General features: G+C 50.8%; 2 protein-coding genes across 3 annotated transcripts; both read right to left on the minus strand.

The window, feature by feature from the left end:
• Positions 1-1,826: 1,826 nt before the first annotated feature.
• Positions 1,827-6,259, minus strand: Krt13 (keratin 13). Of its 2 annotated transcripts, none has more exons than XM_008835236.3 (8): positions 5,752-6,259; positions 4,670-4,752; positions 4,335-4,491; positions 3,998-4,159; positions 3,762-3,887; positions 3,449-3,669; positions 2,452-2,477; positions 1,827-2,124 (listed from the first exon to the last, which is right to left on the minus strand). In XM_008835236.3, exons 1-8 carry the CDS (start codon positions 6,205-6,207, stop codon positions 2,024-2,026), a joined length of 1,332 nt encoding a protein of 443 aa, XP_008833458.1. In that variant the 5' UTR covers positions 6,208-6,259; the 3' UTR covers positions 1,827-2,023. The 2 variants fall into 2 exon arrangements, with proteins under 2 accessions (XP_008833458.1, XP_008833459.1); XM_008835237.3 differs by having other exon boundaries at positions 1,827-2,105; positions 2,448-2,477.
• Positions 6,260-14,468: 8,209 nt separating this feature from the next.
• Positions 14,469-18,716, minus strand: Krt15 (keratin 15). Its single transcript, XM_008835239.2, has 8 exons — positions 18,149-18,716; positions 17,220-17,302; positions 16,941-17,097; positions 16,355-16,516; positions 16,131-16,256; positions 15,739-15,959; positions 15,282-15,307; positions 14,469-14,783 (listed from the first exon to the last, which is right to left on the minus strand). Exons 1-8 carry the CDS (start codon positions 18,650-18,652, stop codon positions 14,662-14,664), a joined length of 1,401 nt encoding a protein of 466 aa, XP_008833461.1. The 5' UTR covers positions 18,653-18,716; the 3' UTR covers positions 14,469-14,661.
• Between the last annotated feature and the right edge of the window lie 82 nt (positions 18,717-18,798).

Consider the following 18,798-nt stretch of genomic DNA (forward strand, 5'->3'; position numbering starts at 1 on the left):
GGGGGGGGGTCTTCAGAGAGCAAACAGGGAAAGGGAGAAAGAGGGGAAAGGAGGGCTGAGGAAGGGAACAAGTGAGAAGGGTGTCAGGGGCCCCCCTCTTACCCTCTGGTCAAAAGGCACCTCAGAAGCAGGGTCCCCAGTTCATTCATTCCTTTCTCCCTTCAATAAGCACCAGCTAAGCCCACTCCAGGGTGAGAAGATAAAGCCTTACCCCTTGGAGAACACTGTCAAATAGGGGCAGGTAGGTACATGCACGTGAGCACCCAGGGGTGCCCCACAGCATCCAGCTACCATGGAGAGGGGGCATCTATCACAATCTGGATTTTAAATAGAAAGCCTAGTAGTCTCCAATAAAAGAAAGATGGACTCTGGAAGAAAAGGAAATGAGTCAGACTGAGGCGACTCGTGGAACAAGGGTCCCTCAGATATCCAACCACGTGACTGCTCACTAAGAACATTTGGGGTTCATGGGGAAGGTTGATGTAAGAGCCAATGTTGGAGAGGGGACAGGGAGAGGTCATATCATCTGACCTGTGGGACTATAAGGAGCCTGACCTTTCCTCAATGGAAAGGGCCTCAGAGCCTCAGGGAGCTCTAGGGGCATCTCTAAACCAGAGAAGGGCTTTGAGTTTCAATCCATCACCCCCACCAGAGTGAAGGTCAGAGCCAAACTAGAAGCAGGGAGGCCACTGAGGAGGTTGTAGCATGTGCAGAGTTAGAGCCTTGGAGGGCATTTTACTTAAAACAGGGTCCATGGGAAGAACTTATGTAAGGTGAGGTGGGGCAGGAGGAGGCCAAGACAATGCCTGGCTTCTGGCTTAGGACTCTAGGTCTTCAAGAGTGGGGACAGGGAAGGAACAATCTAGATGGATGGCTCCTCTAGTATGGAGATTAGAGGGTGATGCCCTGTGCACAGTGGGGGAGGTGGTCTGAAGCTAAGAGACCCTTCCCTTGGACATGCAGATTTGAGGATCACAAACATATGAGTGGTTAGGTCCTTGGACATGTCCAGAATGGCCTGGGGGTGGGGGGCAGGGGGGAGCACAGAATACAGAACATTTATGCAGTCAACTTGCACAGGATAAACACAGCAAGAGGAGTCTGTATTTTGAGCCAGGCCTCCAAAGGGGCAGGAAAGAACAGGGAAATCAGAAACCAGGGACCAGGAAGCCAGATGGAGAAACTAGGTGAGTCATGAGCTGGTCACAGAGTCATTTTGAGTTGCAAGACCTTGGGGTGTGCCAAGGAAAACTAATGGGATGGATACCTCAGGACAGAATGGGGCCATCAGCCTGGAAAGCAGCACACTATATAAGAATCAGAGTGGCAGCAGGCTAGAGCTGGGACATCTGTTCTGAGCCTCCTTTCACCAAGATCAGCCCTTGACTGGACCAGGAAGCCTGCCCAGAGCCCCCTGCATCTGTCCCCCACGTTTCCCCACCCCAACTTTATTATAACCCCAGCCTCTATTTCCAGCATCTTACAAGGCTGCTGAACTGACTCACTGGTCCCTGCTTTGTCTCTGGTGAATTCCATTTGTCCATGATTGGTGGGTATCAGTACCTGGGAGCTATCCTGTCCTCTGTGTTTGTCATTATTGCACCTGTGTGCTCAGTGACCCATGTGCCTTGTGTTCTTCTCACATGGTCTCCCTGGCCCTGTTATCCACTCAGTCCATCTGTGCCACTTCACCCACAACCCAAATCAGCCCTTTGGCAAAGGCCATCCTCAGAAACCAGACCAGAAACAAAAACATATTTGCAGAAAAGCAGGTAACTTTATTGAATTATCAGTTCTTTTTAGTAGAGAAGTTGAGAGATCAAGGAGTAGGAGGAGCAGGGTCGGGAAGAGAGGTAATCCACCAGGAGAGAACAGGGATGATCCACCCTCAGGGGTTGTCAGAGCCAGGGGTCCTGGGAGCAGAGGGACTTGGCTTCACATCCTGCCACACTCTCCCTCCCACAGACACCATCAGCTCTCTTCCTGTAGCTGTTGAAGGTGAGGGAAGGGATGCCAGGCAGAGTTAAAACCTGCGGACATCGTTACTGGCTCGGCCGGAAGCAGAGGCAGAGGTGGAGATGGAGGTTTTGGAGGTAGAGGTGGTGCTACTGAAGCCGGTATTTCCTGGGACAGAGAAAAGATAAAGGGTGCTCAGGCTGGGGAAGACCCACCTCAGGCTAGGCCAAGTACCCAGGAAGGCTCACACCACCTCACTGGCCAAAAAAATATGTGGATGGAGACTCTACTACTGTCCCCAGCAGTGGCTTTCTAAGACATCTCAGTGGCTCTATGGAGCAGAGACATCTATTTTGAAAGGAAAATATATAAGCAAGTAACTATTTCTACTCTAGCTCCTTTCATCCCTGTACTTGGGAGCCAGTACTGCCTCCCTCCCACCCTACCTCCACATCTACCCTCTTTATCAGTCCACACCATCTCCCCACCACTTACCTCCAGATGAGGGGAAGCCAGGCATCCTGGAAGGGAGGAGAAAAACAGTCATGAGCAGAGGGAAATAGAGGATTGGTGTTTCCTAGTCCTCTGATTGAGTGACTCAGTCACCTTTCAGAGCCTTGAGTCAGAAATCTTTCCCAACATTGCCTCCAGCCCAGGGCCTATCTACATGTCTTGCCTATTTGTCTGTCTGAAAAACCCTCAAAGGGAGATATTATTGGCCCTAAGATTCAGGGTGTCTGATTCATTCAGTCCCTGATGCTCCTCCTTCCCCCGAGTGGTTTGGTCTTTGCAAACAGTCTGAAAGCAGTTAAATCACCATCTTTGCTTTTTCTTGGTCCTAGAGATGGAACCCAGGGCCTTATACATGCTAGCCAAGTACTCCATCAATGAGCTATAAGTCCATCCCAGATCTTAATAGCTTTGTTTGGCTGAGCTGCATCCCGATTAACAGTTTTCCTGGATGGATTAAGTGGTCTATCCCCTTCCCTATTCCTGTCTATCCATGAACAGAGGACTGAATTGGGAAGTACAGAGGTGCTGTCCTTGCCAGCCTGCTGAGAAATGGTCCCTCAGTCTGATTAGAAAGATGAGGATGGGCTCTGGCCCCAGCTCTCCCTCCAGACTATTTTTTTAATATTTTATTTATTACTTATATTTTATGTGTGCGAGTGTTTTGCCTGAGTGTATGTAAGTGCACCCGTGTCGTGCAATGTCCATGTAAGTCAGAAGAGGATGTCAGAGCCCCTGGAACTGAAGTTACAGACGATTCCTAGTCGCCATGTGGGTACTGGGAATTAAACCCAGGTCCTCTGCAAGAGCAGTCAGTGCTCTTAACCACTGAGCCACCTCTCAAACCCCCTTCCAGGCTATTTAAGCTCAGACAGAGGCTGTCCCCTCTCAAACGAGAGGGGACTGGCCTCTGAGACCCTGCCTGCTCTGTCATCCACTGCTCCTGTGGCCACTTTTAAGACAGCAGGTGCCAAGGACCTACTTGGCATCCTGGCCCTCAAGCAGGCTGCGGTAGGTGGCAATCTCCTGCTCCAGGCGTGTCTTGATGTCCAGCAGCATCTTGTATTCCTGGTTCTGGCACTCCATCTCACTGCGGAGCTCTGTCAGCTGGGCCTCTATGCTGCTGATGAGACCCTGGATCTGCTGCAGCTGTAGGGCGTAGCGGCACTCTGTCTCTGCCACGGTGCTCTCCAGGCCAGCTTTCTGATGGGGTGACAAGGAAAACGTTACATAGGGAACCAGTCCGGAGGGAGAACTAGTGGTGGGGGCCACTGGGCAGGGGTGGAAGAGGGTACCATGCTCAGCTGGGACTGTAGCTCAATCTCCAGGCTCTGGAGGGTGCGCCTGAGCTCTGTGATCTCTGTCTTGCTGGTCTGGATCTTGGCAGCACTAGAGGACACTTCTTTGTTGAGCTCTGCACTCTAAAAGTCAAGTGGGGAGAAGGGGATAGAGGAGCTCAGCAATAAGCCTCTGACCAGGAGGGCGTGTCCACCCAATACCACCTGGCTATGTAGGGTAGAAGGACCAGTACCTTGCTCTGGAACCATTCCTCAGCATCCCGACGATTCTTCTCTGCAAGGGCCTCATACTGCTGCCTCATCTCGGTCAGTACACGGGTCAGGTCAATGCCAGGGGTGGCATCCATCTCCACGTTGACCTGGCCTACCACCTGGTTGCTGAACTCCTTCATCTCCTGTGGAGTGGGAAAGGAAGATGTGAGAAGCTCCTCCTTCCTTCTCCTGGTCTCTGGGTGCTGGCAGAATGTTCTGGAAGGCTTGTGAGGGTCCCACAGTAGACAGCAATGCCAACCTGCAGCAGAGGGCTGCCCTTTCTCACTGGAGCTGACTCAACCTGCCATTCTCTCTCACCTCCTCGTGATTCTTCTTCAGGTAGACCAGCTCCTCATTCAAGCTCTCGATCTGCATCTCCAGGTCAGTCTTAGACAGGGTCAGCTCGTCCAACACCCTGCGCAGGCCGTTGATGTCGGCCTCCACACTCTGATGCAGGGACAGCTCATTCTCATACCTGGATTTTTGTTTAAGTGAAGTAAAACAAAATGGTATTAAACACATCCTTTCCTTTCCCCTGCACTGAATTCTGCTGCTTTAAGGCCTTTGCTCCTAGATGCTCCAGGGTCCTCCCTCAAATAAGTGTTTCTCTAAAGTAAGAGTCTGTGGGCAAGAAGTAAAAAAAGTAAACTCACTTGAGCCTGAAGTCATCCGCAGCCAGCCTGGCATTGTCGATCTCCAGAAGGATGCGGTTGTTGTCAGTGGTGGCTGCCAGAATCTGCAAAACACAGAAGGGTACCTCTAGAGCTGTGTGTGGGGAGCGAATCACAAACAGGACTCTGGCTCTTGGCTGAGTTCGACTGGGACAAGGCATTCTTCTCTGTGAAGTGAGGCCCGCTCCCTTTTCTGTCTCTTTAGTGTTCCCCATGATGGGAAAGATCCACAATGGGCATTTCAGAGGAAACACCCACTAAGAATATCTTTCAGTAATCATATCTCAGGAGTCTCAGATCTGTCCCTCTCTATACCACCGTCTTGAGAGTCTCCACCATAAGGTGAAAAGGGGGCCAGTGCGACCCCGTATTTATTCTTGTACTGTCCCTGAAGCTGTCCTCCTAGCTAAGCATAGAGGAAATCCAGCAATGCTTCCTGTCCGTTTGTACTTCTTGTCGAAGCATTTGTGGCATAAAGCACTTAAAGCCCACCCTGAAAGACTGGAGCTTGGCCCAGTTTGGTAGGTTTCTGCTCTGACAAGTTGGTGTCACAGCCTGACTGACAGGCCTCACTGAGGGCATTCAGGCTCTGTATCACCTGAGCCCCTGCCTCTTTATCCCCCACTGAGTCATCACTCATAGAGAATAAGAGTTTACATGAGGCTCTTCCAAAATAAACTGTTATTCCCATGACAATGAATAAAGATGTCTTTTCTCAGTTGATTTTAACTATTCACAGTGGCTTTTTAAACATTCATGTCTCCAAATAACTCTGTAGGTTAGGATCACAGTGATCAAGTCACAAAGACTTTGGAACTGTCCAGGAAGCCTAAGAAAATCGACATGAGTGATAATATCAATAAGCATAAAGATTGGAAAAGAATGCATTTGACATCAAACATGAGAAAATCTCAGTAATAGAGATTCTTGGTAGTACAAGGTTAGAAACTCCCCTCTGCAAGAAGAGAATTCCGTCCACACCTGGTCCTCTGAGATTCCACGTGCCCTGGCTTTGAAGGTTCTGTCCTGCACAGAGGAACCCTTCCCAGCAGCAAAGGCCTCACCTTGGTCCGGAGCTCGTCGATGGTCTTGTAGTACCCACTGTAGTCCCGCTCTGGGCTGGTTGGGCTCTGCCTCATGTGCCAGTCACGAATCTTCACCTCCAGATCAGCATTGGCCGCCTCCAGAGCTCGCACCTTCTCCAGATAGATGGCCAGGCGGTCATTGAGGTTCTGCATGGTGATCTTCTCATTGCCAGAGAGGAGGCCGCTATCGCCACCTCCGAAGTCACCAAAGCCACCACAGAAACCCCCGCCATAGCTACCTCCAAAGCCACCCCCAAAACCACTACCAGCACCTCCACCAAAGCCACAGCTCATGCCACCTCCATAGCCTCCAACTGATCCTCCAGAGACAAATCGGGAGGAACAGGTTGAGATTTTACGGCCTCCTCCAAGCTGGCAAGAACCAGCCCCAAAACCACCTCCATAGCTGGTAGAGGAGCTCAGGCGACAGCTCATGATGGAAGCAAGAGCTAGAGCAGTTGCAGACAGGAGCTGGACTTGGCAGAGGCCGAGAACGGTGGCTCTTCCCTGCTGTGGACACCTTTTATGCGCCCTCCAAGGGGGTGGGACATCTTCTCTCCTCCCTTCCCCACCCTCTGACTTGGTGCCAACTGCTCCTCATTTCCCACAAGCCCAGTTGCCTCTACTCTCCAGGGTGGGTTACATCTTTGGGGGTGGCTTTTTTTTAAATCCTTAACAAAAGGGATGATTCAGAGGGAACAGCGTTCTGCTTGAGACTGCCCTTTTGACAAGTGAATGTACTTCACCTTTCCAGGTAAGAAGCTCCCTCCCAGGCTGTCAGCCCCACCCGGTTTTAGGATGGGGACTGAGCTGCAACGGTCTGCCAGAGAGCCTCCTCGGAGGAAGCCCAGGCTCCAAAGTGACCCTGTGCTAGGGAAAATCACCACAACCCTCAGCTCCACTTCTGTCTCTAAAACATCTGGATGGAATGTTCCGGAACCCCTTTACCACTTCATCTATGCCAGTGCTCCCAATAACTCTGATGAGAAACTTTGTTGGTCTCAAAGAAGCAACCTTCGTGAACATGTTTGAGCTGAGAAAGAAATGGTGGTAAAAAGCAGTAGTAACAGATCTTAGGGGACCCCAAAGAGCAGACACAGCTGAGGACACTGAGGCACAGGAAGAGGAGGGACCCTGCTAATATCTTAGAGCCCAAGTATTTTACACTCAATTTCTTTTTTATTTTTTTTTATTACAATTGACTATTTTGTGGACGAGGCGGGAGGGAACGGTGCACTATGCAGGTCAGAGGAGAACTTTCGGAGTCAGTTCTGTCCTGCTGTATGGGCCGCAGGGATCAAACTCAAGTCATCAGCTTTAGCTGCAAGCCTGTTTACCAGCTGAGCTATCTTGCTGGTCCTATATCCAATCTCATTTTATTTTTGTGGCAGCCTCAAGAGGTGGCTCCTGTATTATCCATCACTTTACACACAAGAGAACTGGGCCTTAAGGCAGGAGCAGAATTGCACCCTGAGTCCGGTTCCACCTGACACTAAAACTCAGTTTTAGGTCTATTTTTCATACAGTCATAAGAGTTCAATTGCATCGTTACTTAAGCATGCCCCTGTGTAACCACTATCCAGAGCTTTTTACTCTTCAAAGCTCCTGGTACCTTTTCCAAATAGCTACCCAGTACCCCACACCCCTGATAAAACCATTCTTCCAACTCTGCCACCAGAGATCAGTTCAGAAAGTTCTCTACCAGAGGCTCCTTGGCTCCCTGGAGAACATTTGACAGTGTCTAGAGTCATTTTATTTGTCCCAATTGGATGATGCTTCTGGGATGCTACTTAATATCTTGCAATGTGCAGGAAAGAGCCTTCAACAAAGAATGACTATGCCCCAAAGGTCCATATGTTGGGGTTTGGAAGCCCTGATCAGCCTAACACATATAACATTCCATTATACTAGCTGCTTTAGGAGTCCCTTAAAACTTGGAACGAAGACTCTGGTTCTTGAGCGAGGGCCTTCTCCCATGGTATCTGTCCCAGTTTGTATCTAAGAGACCACATGGGAAGATGTGACGTAAAGGCTGGGGCAAGGGTCTCTTCTAAAGACCCCAGGGTACGGCTGAGAAGCTCAAGGACTTCGTAGAGAAACTGTTAAAGGAGGCCTTGCTGTTCAGGCTGGAGGAACAGGCTTTGAGGGTCCTCTCAGAACAGGGGGTAGGACAGAAGTTTCCACAGCTGAGACGGGAAGATCTAGGTTTCCAGCCCCTAAGCAAAAAGGAATGTTGTTGCTATAAATGGCCTCTTGGGAGTAGGTGTCTAAGCCACAGCAGTACAAGGGTCTGGATGACACAGGCAGGGGCTTGAGATAAAGTGGCACAGGCTTGAACTATCCCAAAATCCCCTTTGCTGACTCAGCAAGATCAGAAAAGGGAGCCCTGAGTGAGGACCTTTGTGTTTGGAGGTTGGGAAATGGGCCCATGTTTACCCAGAAGGTAGGTAGCCCTGCCAAAGCAAGACCTGGGGTATGCTGGGGTACTCAAACACCACAGAGAAGCCAGGATTGGGGGTGACCTCTGACTCTGCCCAGCCCTCCACTCCAAGCTGATGGCTCAGCTCTCTCACTGAAAGGGTGTAATTCAGCCCAAAGCAAGAGCTCATGCTCTCTCCATGAAGGATCAAAACTAACAAAAAGATGATTAATGAAACCTGCCAGGCCTGAGGTGACAATGGCCCAATCCCTGGGGCTGACAAGCAGGTTGGAGCCAACGCCTCTTGAAGTAACAATTCTGCAGAGCCTCCAAAGCCCCAGCATAGCAAACACAGGTGGCTGTGACATATCTCTCCTCCCAGGGTCAGGGCACTGGCCTCTCCCTCCCAGGAGGGACTCATGGTGTCTTGCTGCAGGAATGCCTTCCTCCAATACACCCACATACTGTGACTCCCCAGGGCCCATGGGACAGGAGACACAGGCCAGGCTCTCCTGAAAGAAGTTAGGCAGAGACCCAATCTCCAACCTAGGTCTCATGGAACTGGGGTTGGCTTGTCATCAGCTTTCTGCTTTGCTCTTTAACAAAATAAAACCAAATTCAGTGAAGGAAAGGGACAACTACATTCATAGCCAAGCTTAACACATTGTCATTTAGTCTCATGGAAGGAGAGGGTTATTTTTGTTTGTTTTATAATTTTTCTTTTGAGACAGGGTCTCATGTAAATCTCAAACTGACCTCAAACTCACTATGTAGCTAGGGATGATCTTGAATTTCTGATCCTCCTGTTTCCACCTTCCAAGTATTATATATATGTGCCACCACACTGAGTTCATGCCATGCTGGGGCTCAAACTTGGAACTTTATGTGTGGTAGGTAAGCACTCTACCCACTAAGCTAAATCCCCAGCCCAAGAGGGTTTTCAGCCCTGAGTTTTTTGGTTTGTCTGTTTAAAAGTAGAAATTTATTATTTTTTGAGACAGGGTCTCCCTGTAGCCCCAGCTGACTTGGAACTCACTATGTAGACCAGGCTAGCCTTGAACTCACAGAGATCCACCTGCCTCTGCCTCTCAAGTGCTGAGATTAAAGGCATGTGCCACCACACCCAGCTTATTTTCGAGAATTCCATGTGAGTATTGTCTTTACATTATTTCCATCCCTCTCAGTCCCCCCACCAACTCCTCGCATGTCCCCCCACGTCCTCTCAATCTCTTGTCCTCTTCTTTGATCATTATTGTTACATATACATACATACATTTGTATATATGCACATATGTGTGTATGATGATGCACTTGGTCCATTCAGCAGTTCTGGTATGTACCTGTGCTTAGGGCTGTCCATTTGGGATTAGATAACCTCTCAGAGAGCTAGTCCCTGGAAGAAAGCTGATTCTCCCTTCCTCAGCATCCATTGATTACCTGTAGCTCTCTTCAACTTGAGGTGGGACTCTGTGACATTTCCCCTAGCCACCTTGGCATGTTAACTGGTTTTATCATTATGCAGATCTCTTTACACTGCCATCCGTTAGCCCCACTTTTTAGATGAAGCAGGTGAGTTCAGGAAAGAAAGTCGCTTACTAAGGACACTTCAAAGTCAAAGTTTTTTAGTTAATTTTATTTTATTTATTATTTTCATATTTTATACGTATGAGTGTTTTGCTTGCATGTATGTAAATACACCTGGGTCATGCAACATCTGCAGAGGCCATAAGAGGACACTGGATGCCCTGGAACTGGAGTTATAGACAGTTGTTAACCAGCATGTAAGTGCTGAAAACCAAACCTAGGTCCTCTGGAAGACCAGCCAGTGCCCTTAACCAGTAGTCTATGTCTCCAGCCCCAAAGTCAAGTTTTAAATTGCTCCATCTCCCATACCTACTGGTGGGGTACTCAGGTTTCTGAGTGCTAGTTCTATCCCATCCAAGCAAACTCATCATCTGTTGGCTTTCCCATGCCTAGACCTCTCCAGTACCCGGCCAGTGCACAGTCCTAGACCTGTGCAGTTAATGGCTTTCAGTGTCTGCCTTTCGACTGTCTGTCCCTGGTCTGAGCTCCAAAACTCAGGGGTTTGTGGAAGAACTCTTTCAGTCCAGGATTGTCATTTGAACTTTCCCTTCCAACACCCTATCACTTTTGGGAAAAGTAAGACCTGCGGCCACAAAGGTGGGAAACAAGAACAAACACAAGGGTTTTCACCTCTGCTGCCTGCTTCCCATGGGCCTCACAATGAACCATCCCTAAGTTGCCTTCAGTACATTGTCTTTCCAAGTCTCTGATCCTCAGCTATGTATCCATCCACACCAGATTGCTCATGTGCAGAACTGAGATTTGTACCCTGTCCCCCAGCTCCTACTGCAGCATCTTATGAGGAGCAGATTCCTCCTCCCTCTCTCCCTGGACTCCATGGGATTGAGATGCCAGGACCACTGGCCCACCCCCTCCCAGTAAAGGTCTCAAGACTCCCTGAAAGGGAGGGTCCTCTCCTGAGAGGCAGACCCTCCCCCCAGGCCTTGAGGACAGATTCCCCTCCTCAGAGACACCTGCTTGGCACACCACTGCTCAGAAGTTACTAACCTCAATGCCTCAGGCCCTTGCATGGCCAGGGTGCCTAATTTTAAAATCCCTCTATGTCAATTGCACTTCCCAGAAACTCAGCACTTCGGATGAGATGAACCTGAGTTTCAAGCCTCTGTTGGCCACCGACCAGCTGTGTGACCTTAAGAAAGTTACTCAACCTACCAGTGTCTCCATAGCTACAATTGAAAACCAGGTATTAGATGAGTGAGTTCAGGTTTATCAAATACCCGAGATGCAGGAGGCACGGGTCAGGAAGAGGGTTGTTATTATCTGCCTGTTCCTTGTGAAGAAATACAAAGTCATTGTTAGATGACCAGTCTGAAAATCCTCCTGAGCATCCACCCTGCACTGACATAAGGATTCACTTCCTTCCCTCCCTGGTCCCAGCAGCCAACATGGTGCCTACAGCAATCAGGCAGAATACAGATGGTTTCTACTTCATTCCTCTCAGCCCATCCTTAGCTACATCTCCAAATGCTGTTCCTGGTGCAGGGAGGCCCAGAGAAGCTGTTTGGGGGATTCTTTGTCTGTGGGCACAAGAGTGGAGGCATGGAACACAGAAGCAGCATTCAGTAGGTTACCCCGGCTCCAAATCTCAGGGGGAAAGCTGTCCCTGCTGGACCTATTTCCCCTAATTGCCCATGCTGGTGACTACCAGGCAGGCTCATACCCAAGAGACTAGAGACTGTCCAGAGTAATGTATCAGTCAGGAAAATGTGAAGGAGAAACAAGTCCATGTACAAGTTCAACCATTTATATAACAGCCACACAGTGGCTGCTGTCACCAATCCCTCAGGCCAGGCACCTTTCTGAGGCCTCATAGAGAGCTGGTGCTCATGGTGTCCAGCCAGACTCCTTGATCTACAGGTAGGGAAACTGAGACCCAGAGAAGGACAGAGACCAGCCATATCTTCAGGGAAATATGGTAGGCATGTGTTGTGCCTGCACTGGGAACCCAGTCTAAGCAGAAGACATGCCCAAAGTCCTAACCTTCAGTCCCAAAGCCTCTCTCTCTCTCTCTCTCTCTCTCTCTCTCTCTCTCTCTCTCTCTCTCTCTTTCTCTTTCTCTCTCCTTCTCAGCGCTGCCTGCTTCCTGCTTCCCTAGTTGTCTAGAAACCAAGCCTGGCCTCAGCCCAGGTTGGGCAGAAGGTGTGCCATCTATACCCAGAGACTATTTAAGGGCTCAGCAGAGCGTGAGCCGTCCCGGGGTGCAGCATCTCCAGGGGACAAGACTTGGCAAGTGCCAAGGACATATCTGACAGCACCACTAAAGATCCCAGGTAGCAGAAAGAAGCACTCTGAGCCAGGTGTGGTAGCACACACCTCCAGCACACAGAAGGTGGAGGCAGAAGGATCAGGAGTTCAATGTCATTCTTGGCTACATAGTGAGTCTGAAGCCAGTCTGGGCTCTGTGAGGCCGAAAGAAAGAAAAAAGAAGAAAGAGAGAAAGAAAGAAAGAAAGAAAGAGAGAGAGAGAGAGAGAGAGAGAGAGAGAGAGAGAGAGGGAGGGAGGGAGGGAGGGAGGAAGGAAGGAAGGAAGGGATGAACTAAAGACAGAAAGAGGTACTCCAAAGAGACATAAGCAACTTCTTTCTGTGTGTGTCTCTGTCTCTTCCCATTTTTTCTTATTTTTACTTTATTATTGGGGGGCACACAGCAAACATGTGAAGGTCAGAGGATAACCTACAAGAGTCGGCTTTCTCATAGCATGTGGGTCCTAGAGATCAAACTTAGGTGTCAGGCTAGGCAGCAAGCACCTTATCTACTGAGCCATCTCACTGGCCAGAGAGGCAGCTTCTCCTTCTCCCCCAAACTCAGGGTCTGGCTGTCAGAGTAAGCGGCCTGGGGACTGCGCCCTCTCTTGCCTTGCTGTACCTTTTGCAGAAGTCGTGCTTGCAAACTGAAGGCAGAGAAGACCCTTGCTGGCTTGGTTCAGAAGGCCTGGAACCGGTCCTCAGATGCCCAAAGGCAGAGAAGTAGAGCAAGAGCCAGGCCACTGGGCCAAAGGACACTTGGGACAGAGCTTCATTGTTCCAGGATGGAAAAGGGAGAGATACAGAGTTGATGTCATGAGCTTCCATGCATGCTTAAGCCACAGCATGAAAGATTAAGGCCAGATACCAGGACCATCTTTCTGACAGCCATGGCTGTATGACATCTGAACAGGCTGCCTTGGAAGTCAAGAATAGGATCCAATGAGCACACCCTCTTAAGTGTTCCAGCAAGGGACTAGGGTCAGAGAGACTCATCTGAGATCCACTGTTGCTATTTCTGGCTTATGACCTCATTCAAGTGACTTCACATTCCTGGACCTCAATTTCCTCTTTGGAAGTTGACACCGGAGGTTGTCACAGCTTCATGGGGCTGTTGGGAGAATTACTGTGATGGCAGCATGAACTGCCCTGCCCAGGGCCCAGCACACTATAGACACTCAGTGACTCTCATTCTGCCAGTCCAAGGAAATCTGACCTCCGTGTGCTGTCAGGAGACACAGTCTAACTCCCCAGAAAAGCAGACACTAACCTCTCCATTCAGGATCTGAGGAGAAGAGGCTTTGCCCAGTGAGACAATGGTGACCCTTTGTGAGGGTTTGGCTCCTCCCTTAAAGATCAGATTCTCGGGAAAGCAGATCCCTCTCCAGCCTACTCTGCCTGTTAGAAGAAACCAATTCTCCCTCCCCACCCCCAATCTTGGCCCCAGGGCCTGACCCAGCCCAGTTGAGGCACCCAAATCTCACCACTCCCTCTTTCCCTATACTTTGTTCAGGGCTACGAATTCTGGGCTCACAGGAACTAGAACAGATGAGAGGCAGGCCCCGGGGAGATGCTGGGGATGGGAGCAGGCACAAGGATGTGGGTCAAGGAAGGCAACAAGGGCTAGCCTTGTTTCAGACTTGAGCTTAGGGAAATCAAGGAGGGCTTCCTGGAGCCACAGTCTTTCCCTCCGAATAAGTTATGGGCCTTTTAGGAGGAAGTGTCAACTTCAGAGGGTTCAGCTTTACAGAGGAGCAGAGATGGAATTGGGTGGTCACCTTAGAAAGAAGGGAACATTCAAGCAGTATGTGAGGTAAAGGCAGAAGTCAGGAGCAGGATCCTGCAACAGCCTTGAAGGACCATGGCCCAGGATGCCGGAGCAAGCTCTGGTTATGAAGTATGAGACCCAGTTCAGCCCCACTGCTTGCTGCCCATCACTCAGGCCACCAAGCAAGCCCTTCATCTCTCCCAACAGCAGGATCTTCATCTCTAAGATGCAAAGGACAAATCTAGCTACCTAGACTGTATTGAATCAGACATGTGGGTGAGTGTGCCTAGCACAATACCAGCTAAACACTCATGCATGGCAGTCAATATTAGAAAGGAATTATTAGACGTGTTCTGTGCTAGGTGTCCCAACGTGCCCTAGGAACTGCCCCAGCCCCACTTCCGCAATCACCCCCATAGGGTAAGGCAGAACAGCAAGCACTTTGTGGGGCTACAGCACCCAACACACTTGAAAGAATGAATTACACGTGATCGTCAGGGGTAAAGTCAACACGGAAGCAGATGTCAGAATGATGACCCTGGGCTCCCTCAGAACTCAGATGCCAATGCGGACCCCACCAAGAAAAATTGGACACATGACCAAGAGGTATTTGCAAAAAGAAAAGCAATTCTTTATTGCAGGAACAGACACCATACAAAGATAGGCTGCTTCTTGCGTCTCTGTGTTCACATGGAAGCAGAGAATGGGGGAACATGCAGAGCCCCAAACGGGAAAACAGAGGGACTCTCTTCAGCAGGCCACTCTCTGAGGCACAGGCTGGATTTTGCTTTTCCAACCCCTCTCAGCCTGGGAAGGGCGGGGGTGGCAAGGGTCTTTTCTCCTGCAACAGGAGCTTAGATTTCTCTCTTGCGGGAGGAAACCACCTTTCCATCTACTGACTCCTCCACGTTGATGCGGAAATTGCTGCTGCTGCTGCTACTGCTGCTGGCACCACCGCCACCACCTCCAAGGGAGGCTGCAGAAACAAAGAGCAAGCTTCATCATGGAGGACTTCCCCTCTCTTTCCTGAGTTAGCCAGGAACTGGCCTGGGCTCTGGAAAAACGGACAGCACCCCTGAGAATGCCCACTGGCCAATCCCACTGGTGCCGCCAGGAGGTCTGGTGAATTACTCATCGGAGGCTGGCAATGGTGACCTCAGGTATGCTCTGCAGTGGGCAATGATACAAGGTTATTTAAGCTTCCTGTGAACAGGAATAACTGTGGGCATCTTCACACATGTGAGTGAAGATGGGACCTGGTAGAAAGACAAGCCCTGAACAAAGCCTGGAATATTCTCAGGAAACTTCGAGTCTCAGTCCCACCTGGGGTTCATGGGGAAGAACCACGTCTTGAAATAGGAGAACCTGTACCTATTGAGATATTTGGTCTCTTTTTCTTCCTCCCTATTCCAAGGGGAATGGCAGCTTCAACAATCTGCTCCCCACCCACACCAGAAGACATAACCCTCCCTACCTTCTCTGATGCCGATGCCAGCCATCCTGAAAGAGAAGGGACAGCAGATGTTAGTGAAGGGAGAAAGCTCCAGTCTCCATAATGGAAGCCCCGGTGGACAGCTGAGCCTTCCTCTCCATCCCCAGCCCCACACATGACTTCCCCTAGAGCTAGGACATCCCCATGGTCCATCAAGCCTGCCACCGCCAAGCAGACAGACTCAGATCTGTAATAATGGCCTGTCCATTTCACACAGAGAATGGAAGGAGGATTAAACCTTAAAGACTAGCACAGGTCCAGGGGAGGTGACCTACCCAAGGCAACAGCCAAACACCAGAACACAGACTCCAGACCCCTTACTTAGATCTCTTTCCACTCAACAGTGCAGCTCTTGGGGACACTCTGCTGTCCCTTTTGGATGTCCCTGCACCCCAGCCCATGCGTCCTCTCCTTCCTCTCCCTACACTTGTGCCCTTACTTAGCATCCTGGCCCTCAAGCAGGTTGCGGTAGGTGGCGATCTCCTGCTCCAGCCGTGTCTTGATGTCCAGCAGCATCTTGTACTCCTGGTTCTGAGCCTCCATCTCGCAGCGAAGTTCACTCAGCTGGGTCTCCAGGCCACTAATGAGCCCTTGGATCTGCTGCAGTTGTGTGGCATAGCGGCACTCGACCTCCGCCAGAGAATTCTCCAGCCCGGCTTTCTAGTGGCAAAACACATCCATAGACACACCAGGCTAGAAGGAAACCTGCTGCAGATAGAGGGGTAGGAAGGATGGGACGGAGTGCCCAGAATGACCACTGAAGTGGGTCGAGGCTTTACCAGCCATGGAAGATGGGCACATGTGTCACTCAAGAGGCCAGGGTAGCCATACCATGCTAAGCTGGGACTGCAGCTCAATCTCCAGGCCCTGCATGGTGCGTCTCAGGTCTGTGATCTCCGTCTTGCTGCTCTGGATCATTTCTGTATTGGATGCCACCTCCTTGTTCAGCTCTTCAGTCTGAAGGTCACACATAAGAGACATGAGCCCCATGGGCCTCCTCAGAGACCTGGGGAGTGAGGAGTGGGGGCAGGGCAGAGCTGTGAGATCGGGCCCACCTTGCTAAAGAACCAGGCCTCTGCATCCCGACGGTTCTTCTCCGCAATGGCCTCATACTGCTCCCTCATCTCGGCCAGCATGCGGGTCAGGTCCACCCCAGGTGCTGCATCCATCTCCACATTGACCTGGCCAGCCAGCTGACTACTGAACTCCTTCATCTCCTGCAGAGATAGGGGGAGACCATTTAGAGACAGAGGGTACAGAACAGAGTTGAGAGTCTAGGATCCTGAGGGCCAAATCTTGGTTCTGTCCGTAACTCACAGAGTGACCTTGGCACACAACTCTTCCGACTTCTGTTCCCCACTGCACAAAAAGAGATTGGATCTCATGGACTCCTCCCAGCTCTAAGGAGCTTTCCTGCTCTAGATCTTATGAAGTAAGGACCCTGGGGACAATAAGCCCAGGAAGCAAAGCAAGTCTTCAGTTTATAGGTAACTGCAGCTTGGGTCCATATCACCAAAGAACAGTGCTCTTCCCCTCCATAGGGACCTTTGGGGTGCATTTCTGAACCACCAAGCCTTTAGCCAGCTGTGAGGAAACAGCAGCCGTCCTGCTCTCCTTCCCACCACCCCGCTCCACCATCACCTCCTCATGATTCTTCTTCAGGTAGGCCAGCTCCTCATTCAAGTTCTCAATCTGCATCTCCAGATCAGTCCTGGCCAGAGTCAGCTCATCCAGCACCCTGCGCAGGCCGTTGATATCAGCCTCCACCGCCTGTCGCAGGGACAGCTCATGCTCATACCTGGAGAGAGGGAGGGAGCCAAAGTCAGGAAGGGTGAGGTGGTCCAAGCCGCAGAGTCGGGAAAGAGGAAGGTCAGGTGATAGGGCTGAGACAGGGAGGGGATATACAGTGAGAGTGCGTACTTGAGCCTGAAATCATCTGCAGCCAGCCTGGCATTGTCAATCTCCAGGATGACACGTGAGTTGTCAATGGTGGCAGCCAGGATCTGCAAGAGACAAAGTTGTGCATAAGGGCAATAGCTTTCCTATCCTCTGCCCAAGTTCCCTTTATGGACCACCTCCACTGCAGAGTCCTAGCCTCACTTCCTGTGTGCATTACTTGTACTGATCCATGCCACCTTCCTTGTGACATCTTCAGGACCTGGAAGACCAAGGAGGCATCATGGCCTGGAACCTCCTGTGGGACCCGGCTGGCCAAGGCTGTGCTGCGGTGGATACAGTTGGCTCTGGTGAGAGCTCTCGCAGAGACTCACCACCAGCTTCCTTGGGCACAGCTCACAGTGGCTGCCTCCTGCATGCCTCCACAAAGCCCTTGTCTACAGAACACTGTGGCCAGTGGGAATCCGGACAGCAGCTAAGGAAAGCATTTGTATTTAAGGAAAACAGACCCAGGGAGTAAAAGGGGAAATGAGGGGGTGACAGAACCTGTGCTGAATTCCCTCATTCCAATGACGCTTGCAACAACAAAGACATCCTTAAAGGCTAAAGCAAAGGATCCCAGCACTTAGGACTCAGGAGGCTACACTCACAGCATTTTGGCCAAGGAGATAAGAGTAATATTTCACAAAGAATCCTGCAAGATAAGTGGGGTGAAGTTGCCCCCACCTGTGCCCCCATGGGTCCTAACCAGATTCCCAAGACTTCTCACTCCCCTAACACTGAAAAGTGGAACAAATAATGTGTCCCAGCATGCACCAGACGCACAGGTGCATCCCAATCACACATCAGTCATTGCTCGGGCAGGAAAGGACTTTCTTAGCAAAAACAACGATGTTACAGGTATGAGCAGCATACACGCCACCTGTTCCCCTCTTTGACAGCTGGGGACTTACCTTGTCCCGAATCTCTTCCATGGTCTTAAAGTAGTGGCTGTAGTCTTGTTCCGGACTGGCTGGGCTCTGCTTCTGATACCAGTCTCGAATTTTCACCTCCAGCTCAGTGTTGGCCTGCTCCAGGGCTCGCACTTTGTCCAGATAAGATGCGAGGCGGTCATTAAGGTTCTGCATGGTAATCTTCTCGTTGCCGGAGAGGAGCCCTCCATCGCCACCACCAAAGTCACCAAAGCCGCCACCAAAACCCCCACCGAAACCACTTCCAAAGCCTCCACCAAAACCACCGCCAGTGCCCCCACCGAAGCCACAGCTCATGCCACCCCCATAGCCCCCTCCCACCCCCGAGGAAACAAACCTAGCAGAAGAAGCGGATATACTTCGGCTCCCACCTCCTCCATAGAGACTCCCCCCACCAAAGCCACCTCCCCCAGCCCGGAGGGAACCCCCTCGGGTAGAGCCACCCCCGAAGGTGGAAGAAGAAGTTTGCAGGAATGCAGTGGCCATGGCCAGGCAGTCCTGTGCCTGTGAGTTCTTAGCAAGCAGGAGAGACAAGAGCAGGAGGTGCTGGGCTGGGCTGAAACCAGACTGCAATACTGTCGCCCCCAGCCTGGGGCTCCTTATATACTCCTGGGGGGGGGGGGCTCGCCTCC

Source organism: Nannospalax galili, unplaced genomic scaffold (assembly GCF_000622305.1).
Source record: "Nannospalax galili isolate Female #2095 unplaced genomic scaffold, S.galili_v1.0 scaffold137, whole genome shotgun sequence".
Taxonomy (NCBI): Eukaryota; Metazoa; Chordata; class Mammalia; order Rodentia; family Spalacidae; genus Nannospalax; species Nannospalax galili.